Source organism: Tamandua tetradactyla, chromosome 19 (genome assembly GCF_023851605.1).
Source record: "Tamandua tetradactyla isolate mTamTet1 chromosome 19, mTamTet1.pri, whole genome shotgun sequence".
In the NCBI taxonomy this organism is placed as follows: domain Eukaryota; kingdom Metazoa; phylum Chordata; class Mammalia; order Pilosa; family Myrmecophagidae; genus Tamandua; species Tamandua tetradactyla.
Genome location: NC_135345.1, coordinates 3472994 through 3499584, shown reverse-complemented (window position 1 = coordinate 3499584; position 26591 = coordinate 3472994). Strand labels below are relative to the sequence as shown.

Genomic DNA, 26591 nt, shown 5'->3' with positions numbered 1-26591 from the left:
GCCACAGGGAGAACGGCACATGCTGGGTCTGAACCGTGCTTCGGAGTAGCGCAGTATGTGTGTGTGTGTGTGCAGGTGAGAGTGTGTTATCGGGTATGAGTGTGGGGGGTGTGTGTGTCAGGTATATGAGGATATGTGCGAGTATGCGTGTGCATTTGTAAGTGTGTGTCTGTACATTTATGTGTGTCAGCGTGTGGGCATGAGTTCATGTGAGTGAGGGTGAGTGTGAGGGTGTGCATTTATAGGTGTGAGCCTTGCACACATGTATGTGTACACATGCATGTGTGTCTGTGCGGGAGAACCTCACACCCCAGCTGGGAGCAGTGCTCGCTGCACCCCCACTCTTCCCTGCACCTCACCTGGCACACTCACCCCCTTGCCTATAAACCATCCTTCTCAGCCATGCCAGCCGTGCACTGAGTGAGCAGTTGTACACATTTGGAGGGTCATGGCTCTGACCTTCCGTGGCATGAAGGCCTCAGGTCTGACCAGGATGCTGCAGCCAGAGCTGCCCGACTCTTCGACACCAGCCCTCTGCCTCTGGCACCTCTCCTCACGCTCCGAGGCCTGTGCCCTGGAGCCCCTCTCCCAGCCCTCCAGGGCCAATTCTCCCCACTCGGACCTCCCGCTGCGTCCATCACTGGTCTCTGGTGCTTCCCCCCACCCCGCCACAGTGCCCTGGCCCAGCCTCCCTCCTGGACCCTCACTCCATCCTGCCTCCTCCAAAACGATGCCCAGAGCCCCAGAAGGGCGGGCTACCACCCCCGGTGCACCTCTACGGACCCAGGGGCGACCATTCCAGACGGGAGGTTGGACAGGGCGAGGCCTGGGGAGAGGAGGCCACTGGGGGAAGGCTGGGGGGACCAGGGCAAGGCCAGCACGGTGGCATTGGCAGGGGGGAAGCCTGGGCACAGGTGGGGGTGGGGTGGGGAGGCCAGTGGGCAGGGCCGGGGGTGGGTTGGGGGGGCAGGACTGGGGGAGGCAGGGGTGGAGCCTGGCAGTAGGGGTGGGGCTCTGGAGGCAAGGGGTGGGGCCAGGGAGGCAGGGGGCAAGGTGGGGAAGGCAGGGGAGGGGCTGGGGGGGGCAGGGGGCAGGGTGGGAAAGGCAAGGGAGGGGCTGGGGGGGCCAGGGGACGGGGTGGGGAGGCTTTATGGCTTCACAGCCCCTGCTCCGCCCATCCAGAGTGGGGACTGCGAACAAGCAAGTGGGTAATTTTCACCAATTGGTAAAACTGCCCAAACCTCGGACACAGCTCTGTGCTTCTTTTTAACATGTGCACGTGTGTACGAGTGAGCTTATGAGTGTGTGTGTATGTAACCCTAACCCTTAATAAACTCGGAACCAGATCAGCAAAGCCACACGAAGCCCTTTCAGCAGGCAACAGCTGGTTCTCCTGTGCAGCCCCGGGAATCCTACCACAATTCATTATGAAAACGTAAAAGTTCAAAGCAGCACCCAATGTAGCAGCACCCAGGAACTCCACAAACACTTAATATTCAACTCAGACATGGGACTTTAAAATGGTTAAATATCCAGCTCACACAATCCTCAGGCCATACTGCTGAAACAAGCCCTTTCTGCGAGCCTCTCCCCAATGGAAGGACGAGCGTGTGGACAGAGAGGCAGGAGTGTGGGTGGCGCTGCTGAAGCAAATGTCCCGGTGTTAAAAACTACAGACCCCAAAATGACACCCTAAGCTTCCTGCAAGCTGGCAGGACGTCTAACAGAACGCACGGCCTTCCAGAAAGGTTCCTGCGCAGGAGGTGGCACCAGGGAGAGCCCACAGGTGTAAACCGTGCCCGGAGCTCTTCTGGAATAAGCCGTCACTCCCACCCCAGCTGGAGAGTGGGACGTGCGGTCCTCAGTCCAAGAGGCCTTTCGTGGGGCGGAGACACTGCAAGGGGACCGCACAGAGGGTGCGCCCAGGCCCCTGACACCACGCAGTGAAGGCCCTGGAAAGGCTAAGTCCCCACGGCTGGATAGAGGGCGCAGCTGCAGGATAAGGGGCATCTGAGCACAGGCCAGGAAGGGGCGGCAGTCAAAAGACGGGGAGAGGGGGCAGAGGCCAGGGCAGGCAGCGTACACGCCGGCACCCCAGGCCAGCACGCAGCAGGGGGGTCCGGGGCTGGAGGGGCGAAAGGGGCCACGGTCAGGGTCAAGGCCAGGCTTTCCTCTGAGTGACAGCAGAGGCCCCTGGAGAGGCCCCCTCTGGCGCTGGTGGTGAACAGGTGGGGTGGGGGCAGGACAGAGGGTCCTTCCTGAGATGGAGGAGGAGAGGGGGATAGGATGTCACTGGTGGGCAGGGGGAGGGCCAAGCTGAAGGAAAGCTGGCTGCCAGCCGGGACGAGCAGCACGGGGGGCCCAGCCTCTGTGCCTGGAAGGCTGAGACAAGAACACCTGTGCCCAGCACGGTGGCTGGGGAAGAAGGAAGGAAGAAAAAGGCCTCCAGGGGAGTACTGCCCCTCTGCACCCCAGAACCCAGGCGGAGGGCCTTGGTGCGCGGTCGCCTCTCACCACCCAGGGGCACTGCGGCCAGTGGACTTCAGGCACGGCCAGCCCAGCGGCTCCTCCCGGGCACCCCGACTTCCCTGTTACCCTTTCTCGTCCCTGGGCTGGAAACGCGGGTGGCCTGTCCTTCGCAACGCCCCAGCTCTGCCACCCTCGAGCGTGGCCTGGTCTTCCTTGGCGTGGCCTGGTGCCCGCTCTGTCCCCTGCCTGAGGGCTACGGCGGAAGGATGGCCACTGTCCCCCGCTGGGCTCACCGGCAGTGTTGCCCCGAACTGCACCCAACCCCGGTTCCCTTGCCGCCACCTGCTCAGCGCACAGCGGGTCATCATGCCGCCTAGGAAGGAACAGTCAACTCCTAGTTTTTATGAAGCCCTCTTGTATTTTTCAGTCCCTGCCCCTCACCCTCTGGAGGGACCTCCTGCCAGGCACACGACGCGGCCCAGATCAGATGCAGGGCCGAGGAAGGGAGGGGGCACCCGAGACCCATGGCCCACCGAACGCCCTGCCCTCGAGGACAGCCACATGCAGACGCGCCTGGGCCGGCAGGGGGTGTCCGCGGGACACTGGCTCCCGGGGACGGCCTCTGCGCCCTGCGTCACCGGCTAAACCAAGGGAGGATAAAGGGGACATGCCCAGCGCAACCACTGCTCCTCGGGGCTTGGGGGGCCCGGACACCCTGCACTGGCCCTCCCCTGGGCTGCTGGGCCTGGGACGAGCACACCCGGCTTGGCAGGGTGGAGAGATGAGAACATGTGGGGGGGCCTCACAGGGGACCCCACAGTGGCCCCCGCCCAGCTGCCCCTGCTGCACCTTGCAAGTGGGCTGGGGGCTCGGGGCGCCTGTCCGGCTCTTACAGCTGCAGGGGTCCTGCGCATGCCGCCCACGCTTCTCCAGCTGTGGCTGCAGCGTCTTCCCGGTCCTCAGCTCACTGCCAACCGGACTGTCACACCCAGCCGTGCTGAGGCTTCAGCTCGGGGCAGCTGTGATTTGGCAAAGGGGCAGATACAGCTCCAAAGTCCAATTCGGCCAGCACTTACGTCGGACAAGCTGGGAGACTGCAGCGGCCGCCCGGCCAGCGGGGCCCCCGCACCGCATGGGGCCCTGAAAAGGCATGAGCCTCCCCACCAGGGCAGACACCTGCAGAGAAGCACGTGGCCTTGGAGCTCTTTAAAAGCATGGCTTTTTTTGAGTAGAAACACTATGGACGAAGCCCCAAGGAACAGGGTCTCTTGTGCCCGTGACACCTCCACTTTAAAGACCAAGGGCTGGCCACTCAGGGAGAAGGGGTTCCCCGACACCCATGCACACCAGAAAGTGCAGTGCTGGCACTTGAACCTGGGCCCGGGTGCTGCCCTCCTCCCCGGCCCCACCCATGGGTCGGCTAGGTCCCACACCCACGCCTCGCCCTCGGACCATTTGCGAAGCCTTTTACATGGAGTCCGGATCACTTGCCCAGGCGAACCCTCAGGCAGGTTTTAGTGCCGCTCTTCTTAGAATGACAACGAAGTCCCCAAAATGTGCTGTCCCCCCCACCCGCGAAGGGGCTGTGCAGCCCACACACGCGAGCACGGACCCGGCTGGCCGTCCACGAGAGGCGCCCACCTCCAGCCCCCGAGGCTGAGCTTCCAGGCGCCCCGTGCCCTGCACGACACATGGCCCCACGCCCTGAAGATCAAACGCTCGCCTCGCCACCTCCACGCAGTGCCACAGGTGCCGTGAGCCTCCCAACAGATGTTTGAAATATTTTAAACAGACATTAAATGGACGCTCACTTCACAAGGGCGACTTGAGTAAGCAGACCTATTTCTATTTTATGTCTCCTTTTTAAAAGGAAGGATGCGACTCATCACCCCACACCCAAACCAAACCGTCACTTACAGACTAAGTCTTCCCTTCGGCTCTCTACAAAAGGTTTTGAGAAGACAATGGGAAAAATATTAAGATGAAACACTTCCCACAGAAGAATGGATTCAAAATTGGTACCCGGTAATTAGTGACAATCTTTAGTACATAATTTAAAGTTATTTTTACCTCTACGTCAACATGGCACAGTCACAAGAGAAAAATAAAATTGTTCTATTTACTCTGAAGCCTTTGAAAAAGTATTTCATACTAAGCTCAGCTTTATAAGCTCATACACCAATCAATCATTAAATGCCTGCTAGCAGTTATGGATGGATGCACACAGAAGTAGAATCAATTCATCACGTTGTAAAATGTAAAATATAAAGTAGCAATTGAGATGGCAGGATAAATTTTAGTACATTTATCTATTTCAAATGTAATATTTCAACACAATTCATTCACCAATCTCTTGAGAACCGATCAGAGCCGCTGCAGTAAGGAAAAGGAGGACACCCACTGCTTTTGTGAGCGTTAGCGGCTCGGACCCCTGGCTGGGGCTGGGGCTGCAGGCGGATCCCCACCCTGCCACCCGCGGTGCAGCACGAGAAAAGCACTGGCAAAGTTCGCCCTTTGAAGCAGGTGCCAACTGCACAGCTCCCTTTCGCAAAGCGGGCTGGAAATAAAGCAGAACCCAAGCTGCCGAGTGTGGAATTCTGTGGGAGCAGCAAGGACCTGCTGGAGTCGCTTACCTGCTGATCATTTAAAACCTGAGTCTCATTTGACAACCCTTTTCCCAAATCCATCTCAGGACCAGAAGCCCGGCGGTGGCACAGGGCGCTGGCCTACACCCGCTCCCGGCTCAGCGAGCCCGTGCTTGCGGGCAAAGTTCCCGGGCGGTCAGGTGCGGTGCCCGGCTGCGCCCGCGGTAACCCAGACAACACGACGCTGCCCGGGGCTGCGGCTCGCCAGGGCTCAGGCGGATCCCGAGCCTTGCTAACAGAGGGAAAAAAAGCCCTTTACACAAATCACGCTGTGAGATCATTTCTAAGTATTTCCTCTAACAAATCAAACTCCAGCTGACGGGGGCGATTTCTCAGTCAGCGTGCAGCTGCCGGGGGCTGGAGTTTTCGGTAGAGGGAGCAGTTGGCACCGTGACCGCCCCCGCCACCGCGCAGTGCCAGCCTGGGCTCTGCGCGCCCCCAAAGGCCTCCCCGAGCCCCCAACTCCAGAGGCTGCTCCATCTGCCTTCCAAGCACCCACCTCCTCCTGAAAGTGCACAAACCAAGCGGGAGCCAGGTTCAAAAAGGAAAGGAAAACGATTACCAGAGCCGGGTTATAATTTCAACACTATCTGTTAAATTTCTGGGGATTTCATCCCAAAGTGCTTCAAAATCTTACAGCGTTTCATACAGAGAGTCTAAGCTGACTTGGCCTGGGAGTGCCCCATCCCTTCACACCCCTCAGGGGGCAGCTGGCCCAGGGACCACACACTCACTGCCCACTGGACCATGCAGCTGCCCTGGCCTGAACACATGGGGCGGGACGCAGCCGTGGCCGGGGATGGTATTGCCCACGTGGGGCCACCGGACCGGGCCAGCCCTTCCACTTGCTTCCCAGGCACCTCGTGTGAGCTTAATGACAAACCGCAATGCCTGCCTGTGACGGCAAGAACTATACAGAGAAATCAAGGCAGCCACTCCAGCTTCCTCACAGCTTTTCTCAAACATTGGCACAAAATTAAAGTGTGAAATTTTGTCAAAGCAAGAAGAGGGCCAGACAGAGGCTCGCCGTCACCATCCTCCCTCTGCCTGGGGCCCAGCAGGGGTAGCTGGCAGCAGCCAGAGAGGACTGCATGGAAGAAGCGGCATTTGGGTAGAGACTGAAAGAATAAGAGACAGAGGTGGGCACAGCCAGCAGGGCTCAGCAGGACACAGCAGTCCCTCCAGCCTCTGAGGAGGGCTCCACTGGACACCCCCAGGGCACCTGGGGCAGGAAGCACCAGGAAGCAGCCCACCCAGCCCTCTGCTGAAGTGGGGAGGGGAGGGAGACCCCCAACCCCCCAGCTCGGCTCTGCACCAGTTTGCCCAGGGTCACAGGTCACCCAGGCCTGGTATGGCCAAGAGACCCCTTTCCTTTCAGCATGACCTCCCCTTCAAGGGCCACCCCCCGCCCACTTCACCCACCCTCGCCTCAGAGGCAGAAGATGAGGGCTTATTGCCAGGTCAACGCTAATGGTGGGCAGTGTAGGGCTGCCTCTGTCAGGGTGGAGCAGGAACAGGCAGGGCCTCAGGGCAACGTCCCTTCCAGGGACTAACCCTCGTGGGCCAGACAGAGCCAACTGCCCAGCTCCCTCCCCACGATGTGGCTTCAGGGTTCAAAGAAAGCTGCGCTGCCACCGAGATGGCGCCCCCGCTCAGCCAGCAGCAGCCCCAGTGCGGGCGCCAGCAGAGACGTGGACAACACGGGGTGCCCGGCCCGTCTCCCAGCAGTCCGCCCACCTCATCTCCACCCTTAGGCCCAACTATCCCCTCCAACCCGCGCACACACACACACTCACACTCACACACACATTCATGCACTCTGCCACACACCTGTACACTCGCACACATGCCCACACACACTACGTACAACTCACTATATGCACACACACGTAGACTCACATACACACTCACACGTGCATGCAAATTCACACATATTCGTGTGCTCCGATTCATGGGCAGGAACCACCTGGCCCTCCCCGTGGTCAGTTGAGCCTGCGACTGCCCTTTCCCCCCGACCCCCACCTGCCAAGGGCCTGTGCTCGGAGTGGACGCAGCTGTAGGGCTGGCCTGGAGGACAGAAGCGTCGTGGCCAGGTGTGACTGCTGCCCTGCAGGCCGCAGGCCTGGCTGAGGGTGGCCGCAGGAGAGGTCCGCCTGGGGGCTGAGGAACCCCAGAGGCCAGTCTCTCTGCTGCTGGACCTCCCGGAAGCTGCAGGCAAGGACTGAACATGCCCTTATTTTAATCCTTTAAAGAAGTGCATGCGAGCCGAGCGCATGCTATCTCCTGTCAGGCCCTGCTGTCTGTCCCCCCGGGCGTGTGGGAGTCTGCCCCGGCCTCCCCCGCTGCCGTAGGCTGCGATCATCAGCCCACCGCCAGCTTCCTCTCCTCGGGAGGGACCAGGCCAGAGCAGGCAAGAACAGGCCTGTCGCCTGCCAGGAAGCGGATGACGCGCTTCCGGGACTGCGGGCCCCAGGCAGGAGGGCGCAGGGCACGTGGTCCTCCTCATGCTGAGTGTCCTGGCACTGCGAGCCGGTCAGGGGCCGCATGCCGAGCACAGGGGGCAGGCAAGGGGGTGTGTAAGGAGGGCCGGGCCGAATCTCCCGGCCTCCCCACGGCCTGCCCACCGATGGCCCAGGCATCTGGTCCTGGAGTATGGACTGGAGAGGTGGCAGGGGTGCTGGCCGGGCACTCAGCGCAGCAGGGTCATGGGGTAGGAAGGGGCCATGGAGGCCACGCATGAGGCCCTGAGAACAGACTGCTGGGCATGGGGCTCAGGAAGACCACCCCAGCTGCCCGTGGTCAGGGAAGGTTTGGGCAGACCGCAGGGAGGAGAGCGGAGCAGAGGGCACTCCTGGTGGGAATACGGGGTGAGCACTGGTCAGGAGAGTCACATACCAAGAGGGGGCCTGGTGGGATGCAGAAAGCAGAGCACCCCGGGGCCTCCATGTAGGCCAGGATCGGACCACTCCCCACACAGGTACACTGAGGACCCACCGAGAATCCATGGCACGGGGGCGAGGACGCGAGGACGGGCCCATGGTGCATGACCCCAGGGGGTGGGATCCAGCTGTACTGCTTCCAGGGGTAGAGCAGGCCCTGGGGCTCTGGTACCCATGGCAGCAGCCCCAGCAGCCAGACCCAGGGCCATGCTAGGACAAATCCTGCCAAGAGCGCCACCACCTCAGCCTGCCCATCCTCTCTCTGCATTCTGACCAAGCATGGTCACAGGTGACACCACGAGACAGGGCCTGGTGTGGATCCGAGTCCTGGCCTCCTGAGGCTCCTCCCTCACCACGGCCCCTGGTGGTCACTCTCTGCCGGCTGCCAGAGACCCTCCTAGAAGCTGGCTCATGGTGCTGCTGCCACCCCCCACTGTTGAGTCCCCAGACCCCAGCAGAGCACGATTCAGTCACAACCCAGCCCCAGGAAGCAATGGCCAGGCCCCTTACCCACGCCCTCCACCTTAAACCCGGGAGGGCTCCGGGCGGAGGGAGCGCATGGCCCGGGAGGGTACCCCACTGCCAGCCCCACTCTGGGCTTCCCCACTGGGTCCCTAACTTCTCTGCAGTGGTCTGGCTGTCACGTGTGTTCTAACCAAGCCATTGCCACGTGTGGGCCTCTGCACAAGGGGCCCTCTGGGGAGGCGGCTCCAGCTGGGTGCGGCCCAGCCTCTTGGGGTGTCATTAGAGAATGGGATCCAGACACAGAGCAAGCCATGGAAGCAAGCTGCTGAGGGTCAGCGGAGCCCGGAGGAAGGGAGAGGCCAGGGTGGGCCGCACACGGCAGCCCAGGGCCTAAAGAGATGGGCAGTCAGCCCCATCGCTGCCTTTGGGAAGATGCATCGCCACAGTGACACCTCCATGTGGACAATCCTCGTGGCGGGGTGGACAATCCCCACGGCGGGGTCCCGCCCAAGACCTCATGACCGGCCTCTCCCCCGAGCTTCTGGTGCGGTGGGCAGTGGCCCCACCAAACCACGTGGGCCTGACAGCTCCTCCCACACCGCCCGCCCCTCCCAGCCAGGCTGAGTGTCTGTGGAGCCCCCAGCCCTGGGCACGGTGCCCACAACAGAGGCTGCCTGTGTCTCCCCCGCTGCCAGCGCCAGGCCTGGGCAGGGCTGTGCCAGCCTATGCCACGGCTACTCGGAAGGACAAACCTCGCTGGGACCCCGAGACCCATGCCCCCGGCACACGGACACCCCCAGGTCTCTGATCATCAGTTAAGCCAAACCCCCAAAGCTAAGGACCCCCGATTCTTTGGTATAGGCAGGTATGCCTGCCATGGGGCCATCAAGGGGCAGGCAAAAACGAGGTGTTCCCCAAGGCAGCAGGGGTACGTCTCCTCGGTCACACGCAGGAGGCAGAGCCGCCCTAGAGCCAGACAGATGGACAGACTCCTGAGAAGTGCCTGCCTCACCTCTCCATGAGCCTGACACAGAGCTGGCCCTGGAGGCGGAAAGGCAGCTGTGCCCCTGGCCCCAGGGAGCCCCCATGGAGCATACTCCTTGGCCACAGAAGTGCCCCATGCCAGCCAGCTTCCTGGGGCACCTTCAGGCTGGATCCCACCCTGCTTCTTTACCCGGGGCCCTCTCTGCCAGCTCCCAGCCCCTTCCTCCTGCCTGTGCCCACGAGCAAGCACTCAGGTGCCCTTGCTGCAGGCACTGGGGACCGATCAGCAGGCTCTGTGCACTCGGTGACCAACAGCACACACCTGGGGCGTGACCTCGGGCAGCCTGGGATGATGTCCCAGGCAGGGGACAGCAGGACAGGTATGCTGAGCAGGTGGGCGGGTGGCCAGAAGAGCTATGCGGGGGCCCTGGGGGCCCAGGGAGACCCTGAGTCTCACCCTGACCTTCACCCTGAATGAAATGGGAAGACCTGTGAAAGCAGAGGCCACGCCTATGCCCTCAGCACTGGGAACGGTGTGGGCAGAAGCTGGAAGGACAGAGGCCTCAGAGCGCAGTGTCTCCTGGGAAGGGTGACAGGCATGCCAACGCTCACTCTGGCCTGCTGCTGACCACACCTTTGGAGCCTGTCTGCCCTGCTCCAGCCCCTCCTCATGCTGCAGCCTGGGGACATGCCTTCACTCCTGGCACTGTGCCTCGGTTTCCCGCTGCACAACGGAAGTAATGTTGTTTAGTGGGAGCAGGGCTAGGTCTCAGACCCAGACAGACATGTGTGGTGCCTGCTGCAGCTGTGGTGGGACAAGAATGAAATGGGGCTGACACTGACGCCAGCCCTCCTGCACAGAGCCAGTGGGGGTCGGAGGAGACAGTGCCAGGCCCTGGACACTTGGCCTGCTCTGAGCACACCATCAAGGGTGGGCACTGCTTCCAGGAGCCGAGGGTAATCCCAAGGGCAACAACCCTGCAGTGCTTGTGCCAGGAGGGCTCTGGCTGAGCCAGGCCATGGCGGAAGACCAGGGCTCCCAGGTTCGGCCCAGCGCTTTACAGACAGCTGCAGGGTGTCGAACCAATGGTGAGGAGCATACGAGAAGACGCAGAACCATCACCGATAAGGTAAGGCTCCTGCTCCTCTCCAGACCAGCCCTCTGCAAAAACAACGAAAGCACTGAAAGCACGTTTCAAATCAAGACAGCGTGATGCAGTGAAACCTGGCCTGGAGACCCCAGGGCCCGTCCCAGCTTCTCAGGCTGGAGAGCAGCTCCACAGCCTGACAGCTCCCCTTCCCTCACCTTAAAGCTCTCCCCATGGCTGCGCAGCCCTTCTCACAGCTTCTAGGACACCCCCACCCTAAGGCCCCCCACGGGACCCTCCACTCTCCATCAGGCTCAGTGCCAAGTCCCACCCCAGAGCCTGAAAGGTCCGGACTTTTCACCTGAGTGACCCTGGGCCTCCTCCTGGGCCTCTCTGAGGACAAATGCTGAGCACCAAGCATTGAGCACCCTCAAAAGCACTGAGTTCCAAGCACCCTCCCAAGCATGCCCTTCCATAGAGCCCAAGCCTGGGAGGGCCCTTGGGGGGCTCCTACCCAGTGTGTCCAGGATCAGAGGCAATGGACAGGTAGCAACAACCCCCCAGGCTCACACAGAGACCCTGGGTGTGCTGGAGGGAAGCATGTGCCCCCTGACACCTCTGTGGGTGTTCCAGTCACCAGCGTTTATCTCTGGGAAACTCGTAGCAAATCTTACTTCTTCTAAATACCTGGTGATGAGCCCTACGATGTATGCTGACATAAAGAAAATAGATTCTAAATGACTGAAAATTTCTACAAGACACAGCAACAAAAAAGCGAATCACAATATTCTGACTTGAAATGAGAAATTATGGTGAATTCAACCACTATAATCAGTGCGGCCCAGGTCCCTTTAGGGGGATCATATCTGATAAAACCGGGCGCCGAGACATTGCTGTAGGGCCGGGTGGGGGGCACACAGTGACCGCTGGGCTTGGTCCCCCGGCGCTCTGAAACCCACCGGGCTGGGTTCCCCCCACAGGGCCTCTCTGGGACCCTCTCCCCCCCACTCCACTACGTGACTTGCACATTCTTGAGGGGGCTGTTTTAATGGTTCCGGGTACTGCTTCATCTGTGCTGCAGTAAATCTTTCTTTCCTTTTCTCTCTCTCTTTCTTCTGGAAAGGAGGAAGGACAGAAATAAAAATCTCGGTGGCACAGGTAAATGCCCACGTCCTAGAAGTGCCGGTGAGCCTCCAGCCCACGCGGGGGGCACCCTGAGCGCCCCGCACCCATACCTCGCTCCCCCCGTACGATGACGGGCCCCGCACAGCGGTACCGGGAGACGCAGTGCCAGCCCACAGCACCTTCTCCTCCGAGGTCGGTGTCTAAGGGCAGAGAAGGGGCCCCCACGCCATTTCTGGAAGGATCTTCTCACCGACAGGTCAGCAGCCACTGCCGCGTGTGGGAGGCTCCCTGCAGCAGTCGAGCCGCCCAAGACGTGGGGCTCCTGGGGGCCAGGGGACCAAGGACCTTACACTGAAGCCAAGGGGGCAGAACCACATAGCCGGTCATAGAATGAAACTGATTTTTACCACAATTTATCTTTTAAATGGCTGAGGCTCTTTTATGGTGGAGGGAATAGGAAATACTTACTACCGTCTACTCTTTCCATTTAACATGATACAACTTGACAGAGTATTCAATTCCATAAGTACTATGATTTAGGAGGGGGACAGAGGGGCAGGAGAAAGCCATTGGTCCCCAGTACCCTTGCCTGCACCCACATACTCGCACTCACTCACACAGGCTCACACACTCTCTCACAGACACTCCACCGAGTGTCTTTTTAGCACACCGGTTCAGACAGCCGGGGGCTGGCCCCCAGGAGCCCCTGCCTGCCCTAGTGGGCACCGGCCCTGTCCCTACCACTGCCCTTGCCGGGGCCCACAGTGGTGGCGATGGAGAGAGAAGCGCCTGGAAGCCGGCCTTGTCCCCTAGGCTGACCATTCCCACAGGCCCCGATAACCACAGCTGGTTCCTTCTTGCTGGTCTCAGGGGGGCACTGTCCCCTTTTAATTCTTGGGCCATTAGTGTGGTACATTTGTTACAACCGATGAAAGAGTATTTTTATTCTTGTTCTATTAACTATAGTCCATGGTTAACATTGTAGTCCCCTATTTGTGTTTTGTACAGTCCTGTGTTTTGCTTTTAAGAAAAAAAAACACTTTTATTCTCATAATATATCCACAACCTAACATTTCTCCTTTAAACCGTATTAAAATACATAATTCAGTTGAGCCATGGTGGCTCAGCAGGCAGAGTTCTCGCCTGCCATGCCAGAGACCCAGGTTCGTTTCCCGGTGTCTGCCCGTGCAAAATAAAAATAAATAAAATATATAATTTAGCGCCGTGAATTACATTCACAATGTTGGGCTACCGTCACCAGGATCCATTACCAAAACTTTCCCATCAAGCCAAACAGAAACCCTGTGCCAGTGGAGCTTTGACGCCCCCTTCCCTAGCCCTGTCTGACAGCTGGTAAACTGAGTTTTGATTTCTGACTCTATAATTTGCTTATTTATAATTATTTCATATCTTTGTACACCGTAAGTTCAAAAGCATGGATTTTCCTTACTTTTTATGCATTTTCATCTTAGTGCCTGTAGGGGTAAGAAGTGGAGCCACATTCCAAACTGTGCAATGCAGCAGCACAGGCGTCACAAGTGCCCCCATGGCTGTCTTTCCCGGAGGTCTCTGCTTCGACCACTGTCCAGTGCCCCCTCCCTTTGCCCTGAAGAGCCCCTCCAGCCTTACTCGTGAGGCAGGTCGGTGGTGACCGGCTCCCTCAGCTTTCGTCCACCTGGGAATGTCTTACTCTCCCCTCATTGTTGAAAAAGGTCTTGATGGACATAAGATTCTTGCTCAGCAATTGTTTTCTTTCAGCATTTTAAATATTTCATTCCACCTCACCCTGCCCCCGTGGCTTCAGTGAGGACTCAGAAGTTAACCCCGCGGGACCTTCATGGATGTAATGGGCTGATTTTCCCTCGCAGCTTTCAGAACTTTCTCCTCGTCGCTGGCACTGGGCGTACTGATCCCTGCGCGTCCAGGTGTGGCTCTCTCTGAGCTCATCCCGCTCGGCATTTCTCAGACGTCATGAATGTGCACACGCGCATCTTTCATTAACCTTGGGAAGTCCTCTGCCACTGTTTCTGTGAATATTCCCTCTGTCTCCTTCTGCTTTCTTCTTCTGGGACTCCCACCGTGCATATACTGGGGTGCTGGATGTGCCCCATGGTCTCTGGGAAAGGGCTAGGGAAGGGGGAGTTTAAGCTTAACTCTGGTCACTCTTTCCTTTTCTTTCTTATTTCAGCTTCTCAGCCTGATTCATTTCCATCCGTCTTGTCTTCAAGGCTGCTGATTTTTCTTTGCCACCTCCAATATGCTGTTGCAGCCCTCGAGGGGATCTTCCATTTAGTCATGGGTGCTTCACCCTCATTATTTCTGTTTGGTTCTTACTGGGAATCTCAAAAAGATAGTTTCCCTCATATTCTTTAGCTCTTTCTCTGTGTTTTCCTTTAGCTCCTTGAGCAGACTGAGGATCCTTTTTTAAATCTCTTTCCAGTAAGTACAAACTTTGTTCGCTGATGGCTCCCAGAGTTTTATCTTGATCCTTTGGATGGGCAATCATTTCCTACTTCTTTGTTTGTCTTGAAATCTTCTGTTGCATGCTGTGCCTTTTAAAGTGTTAACGCTGGGATTTAGTCCCTGTTTGTCTGTCCTTAAGTCTGTACCCAGCTAGAGGTCTGACAGGGGTTTTCTTAAATGCCAGGAGGTAATTAAGACAAACCGTAGCAGAAGCACCTCTCTGTGTCTTTGCACACTGCCTCTGCTTTGCTGGTGGTCTCCGTCAGCACTCAGCCCTCTCTCATGATCAGCTCGAGGCAGCAGGGAAGGGCAGGTCCTCTCCGTCTCACCTGCACTGCCTGGAGCCATGAGCCTGCTTCTCTTCCTGGGTCTGGGTTGCCCCTGGCCTTGGGAAGTCCACGTTTACAGTTTACAGGGGCTTGAATAACACCTCCTCTATTCCCTTTGAAACAGACCTTCCCCCATCCTGGAGCTGCTCTGAGTGATTAATTCAGGTGGACCTTTGCCCCAGGCCACTGCAACTGGTTTCCCGCACAGACAGCCCCAGCTGTCCACAAGCGGCTTCTCTGCCCTCAGCCCACAGATAACCCTGGGGACCTGAGACATATCCCTGCTCAGTCCCTCAGACTGCCCATCCCACCCCAACAGCTAGGCACTGCACTCGTGCAGCCCAGCGTGTGCACGGGCCACTCTGCTCCCTCTGGAACAGGGCCAGGCACCCACAAGGGGGGCGCGAGGTGGATCACCCCACGCTGTGGACGAGGTGGCAAAGGGCTCAGCAAGGGCACAGGAGCCTCTCCTACGGCTTCTGAAGCAGCATCTTCTTAACTCAGCCCTTGCCCAGTCACTGCAGACTTGCATTGTCTTTCACAGTTTTGAGGGAGGCAGGAAAATTCCTCCGCAGCCTCAGCCCCAGGGGCTGCGACAAGGGCCGCCCTCAGAGCACGCCCAGGCTCTGGAGGAGCCGATCTAAAGCAGGGATGGGTGCCCAGAGCCACCCCACCCCACCCCCCGCCCGCCCCCCGAGGCTCTGGAGTATCTTTCTGACCTACCCAGGCACCTGCAAGCTGCGCTGGCCGCCGGCTGCGGACCGGGCAGGGCCCAGAGGGGAGCGCACCCAGCCCTCCCGGCATCTCTGGCCTGTGCCCCCAGCCATGCCTGGGTGCTGCGCACTCCTCGGACGCCCACTTTCCAGTCGCTGCCCCTGCAGCTTGCAGCTCTGCGCCTGTCCTGGAGGTGGGGCTCCTGCCCGTCTCCAGGTACCTCCGTGCAGGGGAGAGCACTCTGGGGGGCAGGGAGGGGTCTTCGCTATTCGTGGGTGCTGAAGGGCCACGCACAGCGGGGGGGGCAGAGTGAGCGTGGAGGGGAAGGGAGGATGAGGGGAGGAGGGGAGGGGAGGGCAGCAAGGGGGTGGGGAAGGGGGAGGGGGGAGGGGTAGAAGCGGGAGGGGCACGGGGGAGAGGCAGAGCAAGGGGGCGAGGAGAAGAGGGGCAAGGGGGCAGGGAAGGGGGAGAGACAGCAAAGGGGGGAGGGTGTGAGGGAGGGCAAGGGGATGGGAGGGGGGAGGGGGCATGAGGGGTGGCAATGGGTTGAGGGGGAGGGGGCGAGTGGACGTGTGCAGTGGTCCTGGACCCTAAATCCAGGAGGACGGTCCCTCACTCTCCGTTTCCTCTCACTGAAGCAAGGCTGGACAGGGCCCACCCCAGGACGTGGATGAGGTCAGACAAAGCCCACCCCGGGACAAGGACAAGGCGGGACGGAGCCCACCCCGGGGCAAGGCCTGATGGAGCCAATCCCAGAACGAGGTCCCAGAGGCAGGTTCTTTAGAGACCCTCTCATGGTCACCCGGCACCACCAAAGGCAGCAAGGAGACAGACAGATGGACAGAGCTCCGGCAATGCCCACACATGCCTTGGCAGGGCCTGCTGCGGACCTCTCGCCTCCCTTCCCTCCCCCTCGCCCTCTTCTCCCCTCCCCCTCCCCTCCCCTCCCCCCTCCCCCTCCCCTCCCCACCAGAGGCGGGGCACCCAGACTCCCAGGAGCACAGGCGTGGCTAGCCCGCCCCGCGGGTCCTAAAAGCTGGACCCCCGCAGTCTCCCCCTTGCGCCTTCAGCAAGGGCCAGGGTGCTTGTCCCTCCTGTCCAGGCCATGGCCTGACCACATGCCGTGAGTCTCCCTCAAGCCAGGCGGGCCCCACTGCATGTTCCCCAGCGCGTGGCCCTCTGTCCGCCACCCCCCACGTGTGAGAGGCCCTCCCGGCTCCGGTGGCCAGGGAGTCCAGCTGCACCCTGCAGTCTCAGTAACTCATGGTTTTCAGCAAGAAACAAAAAAAATCCATTTATTTTAGCTGATGATATTGAAGTACTCTTACATAGAGTTAATTTTTAAAACACAACTAAAGGCACCGTAAGTTAGAAAGAAGCTGCAGTGGTGGTCTTTTCAACCATTTATCTGACAAAGGACTTGTACCCAGAACATACGAAGAGCCATTCAGAGTCTCCAGGAGAAGCCGGTAGGAAAGGGCACCAGCAGGCAGGCCATTCAAAGCAGGGCGCCCACAAGCACAGCTCGGCCTGGCTAGCCAAGGCCAGGCGCCACTCCATCCCAACAGCCCTGCAGGAGCTCAGGCCTGACCGTGCCAAGGGTCAACCAGGAGGAGGGGACAAAGACACAGCCAGCTGTGGACAGCGGCAGGAGCAAGCCCTGCTCAGCCGCTTGGCCACACCCATTACCCAGCTCCAGAATGTTCCAGAATCTTCCCTCAGACTGTCACGTGGGCACAAAGGGACTTGCACGAGAAGGCCCACAGACGCTCACCTCATAGGGAAATACCCGCCAGTCTCCCTGAGAGCAGTGTGTGGCACCCCCATAAAGGGACACCGTGTGGCAAGGTGAGCGGCCAACCAAACCACACAGGTAGTTTGGAAACATGAGGCCATATTTAAAAAACAGGGTAGAACACAGTAAAGTTACACAACACTCAAAACGATGCTCTGTGCCTCCAGACCTGCGTCCTGCCTTTAAAGGGGGATGCGTGCCTCCCCACGGGGCCTTCCTGAGGATTAGACACACTTGCATCCCACACTGGGCCAGCGGCTGGTGCACGCACACGACCCTGGAAAGCTCCGAGGTTCACGTGCACAGGGTGGCAGACGGACAGAAGGCGCAAGGGAAGGACAATCTCCTCCTCCCTCGACATGGCAACCGCTGGAGGGTGGGAAGAAACAGCAGCGGCTTCAGACAGGCCGGCGAGTTTGACCATTACTCCTGAAAACCTGAAGAGTAACGAAAATGGCATTACCTCGAGGTCGTCAAGCGAGCGAGTGACACTAAATCTTTTGGACCTTCCAAACGATCTCCGAGCAGAGGGACGCTGAGAAGTCTGAACAAGGCCAAGTCCACGCCCAAATTTGGAACCCTAAACACAAAGAAAAATTTAAAAAACAAGTTATGCTCGTGAGAAAAGCTGCTCTGTTCTGTCCTGAAGCGCTGCCGGCGTGGCTGGAGAGCGGCATGGCTGGTCACACGCCCGCACCCAACATGCCCCCTGCGTGCCCAGACCACATCTCCCGGCCTTGACCTCCTGATCACAGAGCTGGGGAGAAAGCCACCCACCAGGGCTGCTCCCGGCTAAGGACCAGGGCAGGAGGATGCTCCAGCAATCGGCCCCTCCACAAATAACCTCCTGGACTGGGCAGAACTGACGGAACCAGCTGTTTTGAAACTGGAGCCCAGGGGAGCTCTGCACAGATCCAGGGAGAAGCGGGAGGGAGGGACAGGTCGAGAGGTGAGTGCCCCCTTCCCAGCAGCAGCCCCACTCCAGGACCAGCCATGGCGACAGCTGTATGTGTCAGGGTGGGACACAAGGACCCAGTCCTCCAAAGTCCAGGGTGTGTCCTGGTCACTGACCCCTGCTGTGGTCAGCTATTCAGATCCTGGGGCCCGGCCTGAGGCCCTGTTCCAGCCCCCAGGACAGAGGTGGCGGAGGATGCTTAAGGAGATGGCAACCTCCTTATGAGTCTCTGACATTCCAGTCCCCATTTATTTGGAAACAAGAATAGTTTGGAAAAGTCACAAATTGATGGCTCCAGCCCTCAATAAAACAACAAAACCAAAAAAACCATTGGAGCCCCATAGCAGTGGGAGAACCAGATTTCCAGTTATAATAGCATAATACTCAAAATGTCCAGAGCACAACAAAAAATTACAAAACATACAAAGAAAGGGGAAACTACGGCCCACCCACAGAGGTAAACCGCAAACAGACATGCCCCAAGGAAGCACATACATTGGGACTGTTGGTCAAAGACTTCAGTCAACCTCCTAAACAAGGTGTGAGGCTAAAGGAATCCATGGTCAAAAAAAACTAAAGGAAATGAGGAAAACATCACCTGAACAAAATAAAGAGATGGAAATCATAAAAAGAAGCTAAACAGGGATTTTGGAGCTGCACAGTAAGAAAAAAAAACTCATCAGCCAGATTGAGCAGCAGGTTTGAACGGGCATAAGAAAGGATCAGCACACTTGAACACAATACAATAGAAATTTTCCAGTGCAAGGAGCAGAAGTAAAAAGTAATAAAGAAAAATGAACAGAGCCCGAGGGACCTGTGATGTACCGTCTGATCACCAACATACTCATCACCAGAGTCCCAGAAGATGAAAGAAAGAAAGGAACAGAAAAAGTATTTGAAGAAATCATGGCTGAAAACCTCCCAAATCTGACAAAATACATGAATATACACAGCCAGGATTCTCAGCAAACTCCCAGCAGGACAAACTCTAAGAGCTCTACACCAAGACACGTTATAATAAAGTTGTCAAAATCCAAAGGCAAAGAGAGAATTTCGGAAGCCAAGAGAGACGCAACCTGTCCCACACCAGGACCCCATAAGGGTAACCTGATGCGGACTCCTCAGAAACCACGGGGCAGAAGGCAGGGGGGTGCCACATTTAAAGTCCTTACCAGAAAGGACTGACAACCAAGATTTCTGTATCTGGCAAAATTACCTTTTGAAAATGTAGGAGAAATTAAGGCATTTAGAGATAAAGCTGAAAGGGTTCATTACAAGAAGATCTGTCCTACAGGAAATGCCAAAGGGAGTCCTTCGGGCTGAAATGAAAGGTCACTAGGCAGTAACTCAGAGTCATAAGGGACACTGGTAAAGGTGACTGCGTGGGGAAACCTAAAATCCTGTATTACTGTACTTATGGGATGTAACCATTCCCCTCCCCATATGACTTAACAGGCAAATGTACAAAGTAACACAATAATTCAGTGTTAATGGTAGGCAATATATAAAGATGTAATCTGAGCCAATAACAAAATAAAGGGGGAGGGACAGAGATATAAAGGAGCTGTGTTTGTATGCTACTGGAACTACATCAGTACTTTGGAAATTGGTTTCAATAGTTTGAGATGTTCACTGCATTTACAAATGCAACCACTAAGAAAATAACTAAAAAACACAGACAAAAATAAGAGGGAAATCAAAATGGTATACTACAAAAAAGCAACTAAATACAGAAAAAGGCAGTGATGGAGTAACTGTGGAAAAGAATGTACACACCATACAGAACACAAATAGCTAAATGGCAGAAATAAATTCTTTCTTCTCAGTTCCCTTAAATGTCAATGGATTAAACTCTCCCTTTAAAAGGCAGAGACTGACAGACTGAATGACAAAGCAAGATCCATCTGTGTGCTGTCTAGAGGAGACACACTTTAATTATAAAGACACAAAATGGTTGAAGGTAAGAGGGTGGAAAAAGCTATTTCATATAAACAGTAATCAAAGAGAGCTGAGGTAACTATATCATTGTCAGGCAAAGTAGATTTAAGTAAAAAAAGAATTAGAAGAGATAAAGAAGGATATTATATATTGATAAAAGATTCAATCCAATAACATGTTATAATGTCTATAAATATATATGCACCTCACAACAGAGCCCCAAAATACATGAAGCAAAAATGGACAGAATTGAAGACAGAAATAAGCATAATCTACAATAACAGGTGGAGACTTCAATTCACCACTTTCAATAACGTACCAAACGTCTTCACAGAAGAGCAATGAGGAAACAGAACACTTGACAACACCATTAAACAATCAGACCTGAAGGACATGTACAACTCACCTTCTTCTCAAGGCACATGGAACTTTTTCCAGGGGAGACTACAACGTTAGGCCACAAATAAATCTACTAAATTTAAAAATATTAAACTCTACAAAGTATCTTCTCAGACCGTAATGAAACAATGGAATAAAGCAAGAAATCAATAACAGAAGGAAAACTGGAAAATTTTCAATTATGTAGAAATTAAACAACACACTATTAGACAACCAGTAGGTCAAAGACGATATCACAGGGGAAATTCAGAAACACCTTGAGGCCAAGAAAAACAAAAACATGACATATCAAAACATACAGGATCAAGTGAAAGCAGTGCTCACAGGGAAATTCACTGCTCTAAACGCCTACATTAAAACAGAAGGAAGATCACAAAACAATAACCTACATTCACACCTAAAGCAAATGGAACAAGAAGAGCAAACTGAAATGAAGTTAGTGGAAGGAAGAAAATAGTAAAGAGCACAACAGATTCAATAGAGTCGAGAGGCTACGCTGGAGGTCACCCTCACGCAAGCTTCAGTTAGACATTGCTACCTATCATAGCTTACCAAACCCAACCCAAACCATTCCTGCCAACCCTGAAGAACACTAGGGTGTTATATAAGATTCCACAAGGGTTCCATGCACCAGGTTAGCTTTCCAGAAACCCACACTCCCAGATGGGTCCCCGGACAGATAAGTCCTGAAACCCAGAGGGCTGACCTTTGTGCGCTTTTCTTTTCTACCTGCACCCTTTCCTGGGCATTTGTCATAGCCCCACCCCCACCCCGGAGGCCGCATTCTCTCCTGGGGACACGTCATGGCCCCCCCTGTACCCCGGTAACCCTTGAATTTCTATCTCCAGGCTCAGCCTCACCCCTCGGCTCCAGGTTCCCATCTCAAGCCAGTGTCCAGCAGGCACTTCAGACACCAGACCCCACCCCAAACTCCCCAATTCTGCCTATCCCAAAACTCTCCCCCAGAGGTCCCCATCTCAGGACGGGATTTCCCACCTCACAGCCTTCATCCCTGCCCACACCTCAGTCTCAGCCTAGGGTCCCCCTTTCCAAGAACTTTCCTCACCCCCTCATCTAAGTCAGTCTCCTGGTACCTCTCTGTGGGCATCGTGTCTTTTCCCTCCACCCCGGGGCACGCACCCCAGCTTGTGCCCCCATCCCCCCAGCAGACCATAAGGTGCCTGAAGCAGTGGCCTGTCTGCTCTGCTGCCTGCCTGCTGCCCGTGGAGATATGTGAAGAACCTGCCAGAAGAACAGAGGGGGAGCACGCGGCAGAGCTCATCAGAGCAGAAAACGCGGCTCCTAAGGGCCAGACAGCGGGGAGGGTGACCTGAGGCCCTGGACGCCACCCGGCCATGCTGTTTAAGAGTTCGTGCTGCGGCGTAATTAATCAAATGGAAGTTGTTCATAATCTGTTGTTAAACCAAAGAAGGACACAAAATACATACAAAACAAGCCTACTTTATATCTTTGCTATTCTATATTTCTATTTGAGGGGGTGGTTAACAAGCACATGGCTTTGTGATAAGAAATAAAGACCCACGTTAAAACTCAGGCGATGACACAGAAAATTCTGGATCAATGTCGTATGTCACCTACCAGTTTAACCACGCCTCCACGGTTAGCTTTGCAACGCGGACCCCATTACAGGCAAATACAGGACAGGGGCTCACACCTAGCTCAACACCGAGCCACACACACACACACTGTGGTGAGATGTGGAAATTTAAAAGAGAAAGGAAAACTTAAGCCAGCAAGCAGGCAGGAACATTTCCGACAGAGAACACAACAGCTCAGAGGAATGACTGCAGATGTGGCTGCATTTCACCAACAGAGACACCTAAGCAAGTGCCTGTGTCTCTGCTGACGGTCCCTGCCACCCGGCGCAGGGGGAGAGGAGAGTGCGTCACCCTCAGAGGCCCCCCTCTTCCCAAGGTGGACGCCAGACGAGGCCGAAACACAAGCTCCTTTCCTCCAGGTCAACGCCAGTTTTAACATGGACGGTGCCGCGTCACAGCTGCCGCAGGAGGCCCGGTGGCCCTGCTCAGGTCGCAGCAGGGTGCTGGCCGCAGGGTCCACCCCTAGGCCTGGGCAGCGGGGCTGGCGCCGACAGGCTGCGAGGGTCAGCCTGGGCCGGCCTGCTGCGTGCAAGCAGCACCCAAAGAAGGCCCGGCGGGGTCTTCTGCCCCCCCCCGCCCCCCAGCGCCTACCATGTCCGGCCATGGGCCCCCTCCGCGCCAGCTGATCCCTGGCCCCAGTTCAGGGGGATGACCACCTCTAACCCAGCACGGGGCCTGGAAGCCCGCCGCCGTGTCCTGCATTCACCGTGAGGACATGGGCGCCAGCGCAGGGCTTTCCCAGGCCACACAGCAGGCGGCAGGCCTGGATGAGACCGGGTGTTGAGCTACAGTGCTGCAATCTGTGAGCCCAGTTAGAATGCAACATCCCAGCCCAGGTTGAACACGAGCCCGTGGGTGCTGGCTGGGGGTGGGGATGGGGGGATGGGGGGAGTGGATGGGAGGGTGGGAAGGAGCCTGTCCTGTCCCCGCATTCCTTCTCCTCCCGCAGGGCAGCCACCTCGTATGCTGAGAGGGTCAACTCTAAGCAGGAATCTAGTCTCAGAGAGAGACCAGGACACCTGAAGGGTTTAAAGAGAACTGTGAAGAAGAAAACTTCTAGCTGATACATTTACTTCTCCTGGTGCACCAGTCAAGGTCTCATCAGAAGCCAAAAATCACAGCGCTTGTTTCAGCAGACAGAATTTCATGTAATGAACTGCTAAGCGGGTACTAGAGAATAAAAAGGCAAAAACAAACCCAGAGATACCCACTGAGCTATCACCCAGCAAGAAAAAGAACAAAAGGAAGAAGTTGACATTGTTAAACTTTCACAACCTGGAGGAGAGTCCTGGGGTGCTGGGACCCAGACTTGGGAGGAGGGGGCACCAGGTGAAAGAGCCAGGGTCCCTGGGAGGGGGTCACCTAGACCCGTCCAGTGGAGTCAGGGAGACCAAACCTGGACCTGTGAGCTATGAGGGAGGGAACCACCTCCTCAGGGTGAAGAACGTGTGGGGGATGCTCCAGGGAGCGGGGGCCAGACAAGGAGGGATGTCTGCCCCCCCTCACCACGCCCTAGAGGCCAGTGACGGGCAGAGCCTGGCAGAGACCCAGACGGCACCACAGAGCAAAAGGAAGAGAGCTGAAAAACCACACACCTGGTAAAAATCTGCTACAATAAAACTCCATATGCCAGGAAAAATTCTAAGCCCCAAATTAAAACGATTTTAGAATCAACAAAATTCCATTTCAAACATAAAAACCAGACAACTTTACAGAGCTGGCTACAAGAATCATGTTGAGGAGCTGAACAAAGGTTAGAGCAAATCTCCTTTTTCTGAGGACACTAGAGAAACATGCAGCAAATACTGGGCTTCCTACTCAAAAAAGAACAAATGAATATGTAGGAAAGGGCATTTAAGAAGAGATAGAAAAGCAAGAAAAACATTTTTATTCAACAAGTATCCACGAGCGTACTGTGTGCCAGGCAATCAGCATGACTAGAACCTTTACAAGGGAAAATGAAGCACATAACTTCCAAAGTGATAAAGGATGGGGAAATGAAGCAAGAATTCCAACCAAAAATAGCCTCAAGAACAAACAACCAAGACAAGAAATCAGGGGGAAAAGGTCTAGAAAAGGTAAATTTATACAGATTGCAAAGGAGTATCATGGAACCAATACTATGTTTATGAACAATTCCAATAAATATAAATGGACTAAATTCATAAATATGTTCTGATCTTATTCTTGAGCTGTACAAAGAATGCCATATTGGATTAGGAAAAAATCCAACTATCTGTCATTTATAGAAACAATGTAAAACATGGAGATATGGAAAAGTTAAAATAAAAAGATAGAAAATGCTGATCCAGAGAAAGCTGGTATAGCTATATTAATTACAGACAAAACAGATTTATTCCTAATATATATAAAATATTGAATAAGTTAGAAAGAAAAGAAGAGAAGGGAGAGGAAGAAGAGGAGGGGGAAAAAACTCCACCATTAATTATATAATTTTATGAGGCTAGCATAACCTTGATACCAAAACCAGACAACCACAGTCAGAGAACAGAAAATTATAAAAGTCTCACTCATGAATACAGATAACAAATTCTATTAAAATATTAGCAAGCCAAATCCATCAACGTAAAAAAGAGAATTGTGCTGTTAGGGTTATCACAGAGGCAGTACTTCTGACCTACGTGAAAGAATGAACTGAGCCAATAACACTAGAACAACTGGTCATCCACATAGAAAAGCCATTACCACTCATCCTACCTTATTCCATTCAGAAATATCAACTCCAAAAAACTTTTAAGAAGAGAAAAAGGAGAAAAATTTTCTGACCTCAGAGTTGTAGGAATTTATTACCTAAGAAGACACAAAAGTGCAAACCATAAAAGGTTGACAGGCTTGCTATAATAAAGTCAAGAACTTCTGTTTGTCAAAAGATACTGTGTTAAATTGCAAGCTCCAAGAATGCAATATACCAGAACTGGGATGGCTTTTAAAAAGGGAAACTTAATAAGTTACAAGTGTACACTTCTAAGCCAAATGTCCAAACTTAGGGCATGCAGGGAAAGATACCTTAATTCAAGAAAACAACTCTGTCAGTTTTTTTTTATCCTTTGCTCCTGGGCTCCATTGCTTTCAGCCTCTGTGCCTGTGCGGGCTCCTCACTTTGCTTCTCTGGGGCTGGCTTTCATCTCTTGGCTTCCCTTGGCTCTCACCAGATTCTGGCTTGCTTAACTTCTCATGGTGATGTTTGCTGGGTTCCAAGCATCTCCAAACATCCGTGTCTCTGCTCTCCGAGTGTCGCCATCTGTGTCAGCTCTGCTCTGAAGTTTGTCAGCTGTGTTGTTTCTGACTCTCTCCAAGATGTTTTCCCTTTTAAAGGTTTCCAGTAAACTAATCAAGACCTACCTAGAATAGGTGGAGTCACATCTCCATCTAATCAAAAGACCAAACCTGCAATTGAGTGTGTCACATCTCTGTGGAGACAATCCAATCAAAAGTTTCTGCCCTGCAGTACTGAATCAGGATTAAAAGAAACAGCCACTCCCACAAGACTGGATCAGGATTAAAACATGGCTATTCTGGAGTACATAATACTTTCAAACCAGCACAGACACAAAAAAAGAAAACAAACAAAAAAAAAAGCCATAAACTGGGGAGGAATATGTGCATTACATATCATCAGCAAGGGAATAACAACCAGTCTCTATATTTCTACAAATGAATATGAAAAGGACAACCCAATAGGAAAATGGGCAAAAGATTTGAGTAGGCACCTGAAATCTTTGTAAGCAAGGTGTGCTGGTTTGGAAGGATGTACGTTCCTTTAGAAAAGTCATGTTTTAATCTAAATCCCATTTTGTAAAGACAGAATAATCCCTATTCAATACTGTATGTTTGAATCTGTAATTAGATCATCTCCCTGGAGATGTAACCCAATCAAGAGTGGTTGTTAAGCTGGATTGGGGGAAATGTGTCTCCACCCATTTGGGTGGGTCTTGATTACTTTACTGGAATCCTATAAAAGAGAACAACAAGAGAACAACAAGCTAGGAGATTCAGAGAGAGCAGAGAAGAACTACATAACCATGAGAAGCAGGGAGCCCACAAGACAGCGACCTTTGGAGATGAAGAAGGAAAATGCCTCCCCAGGAGCTTCATGAAACAGGAAGTCAGGAGAGAAAGCTAGGAGATGACACCATGCTCTCCATGTGCACTTCCAGATGAGAGAGGAGCCCTGACTGTGTTTGCCATGTGCCTTCTCACTTGAGAGAGAAACCCTGAACTTCATCGGCCTTCTTGAACCAAGGTATTGCTCCCTGGATGTCTTAGATTGGACATTTCTATAGACTTGCTTTAACTGGGACATTTTCTCGGCCTTAAAACTGTAAACTAGCAACTTATTAAATTCCCCTTTTTAAAAGCCATTCTGTTTCTGGTATATTGCATTCCAGCAGCTAGTAAACTAGAACACAAGGGAATGCAAGTTAAAGCCACAATGAGAGCATATTACAACTATTAGATTAGCAAAAAATAAAGAAGTTTGACAACCTCAAATGTTGGCAAGAATGTGGAGCAATTTGAACTCATACCTAGTATGGGACTAGGAAAACATATAAAAACAGAAATACTTCTGTTTCTGCACAATTACGGTATTCTGAGCAAGTTTTACTGAAAGCTATAAAAAGACTGAATAGACCGTGAAAATC

At 54.5% G+C, this 26591-nt stretch overlaps 1 protein-coding gene across 3 annotated transcripts in view; it reads right to left on the bottom strand.

Moving 5' to 3' along the window:
* The window catches only part of RGS12 (regulator of G protein signaling 12), a 177442-nt gene that overhangs the window by 73458 nt on the left and 77393 nt on the right, over positions 1 to 26591 (bottom strand). For all 3 annotated transcript variants that reach the window (XM_077136288.1, XM_077136289.1, XM_077136290.1), the window contains exon 3: positions 17480 to 17596. In XM_077136288.1, coding sequence (XP_076992403.1) covers positions 17480 to 17596 — 117 coding nt within the window. The remainder of the gene's footprint in view (positions 1 to 17479; positions 17597 to 26591) is intronic.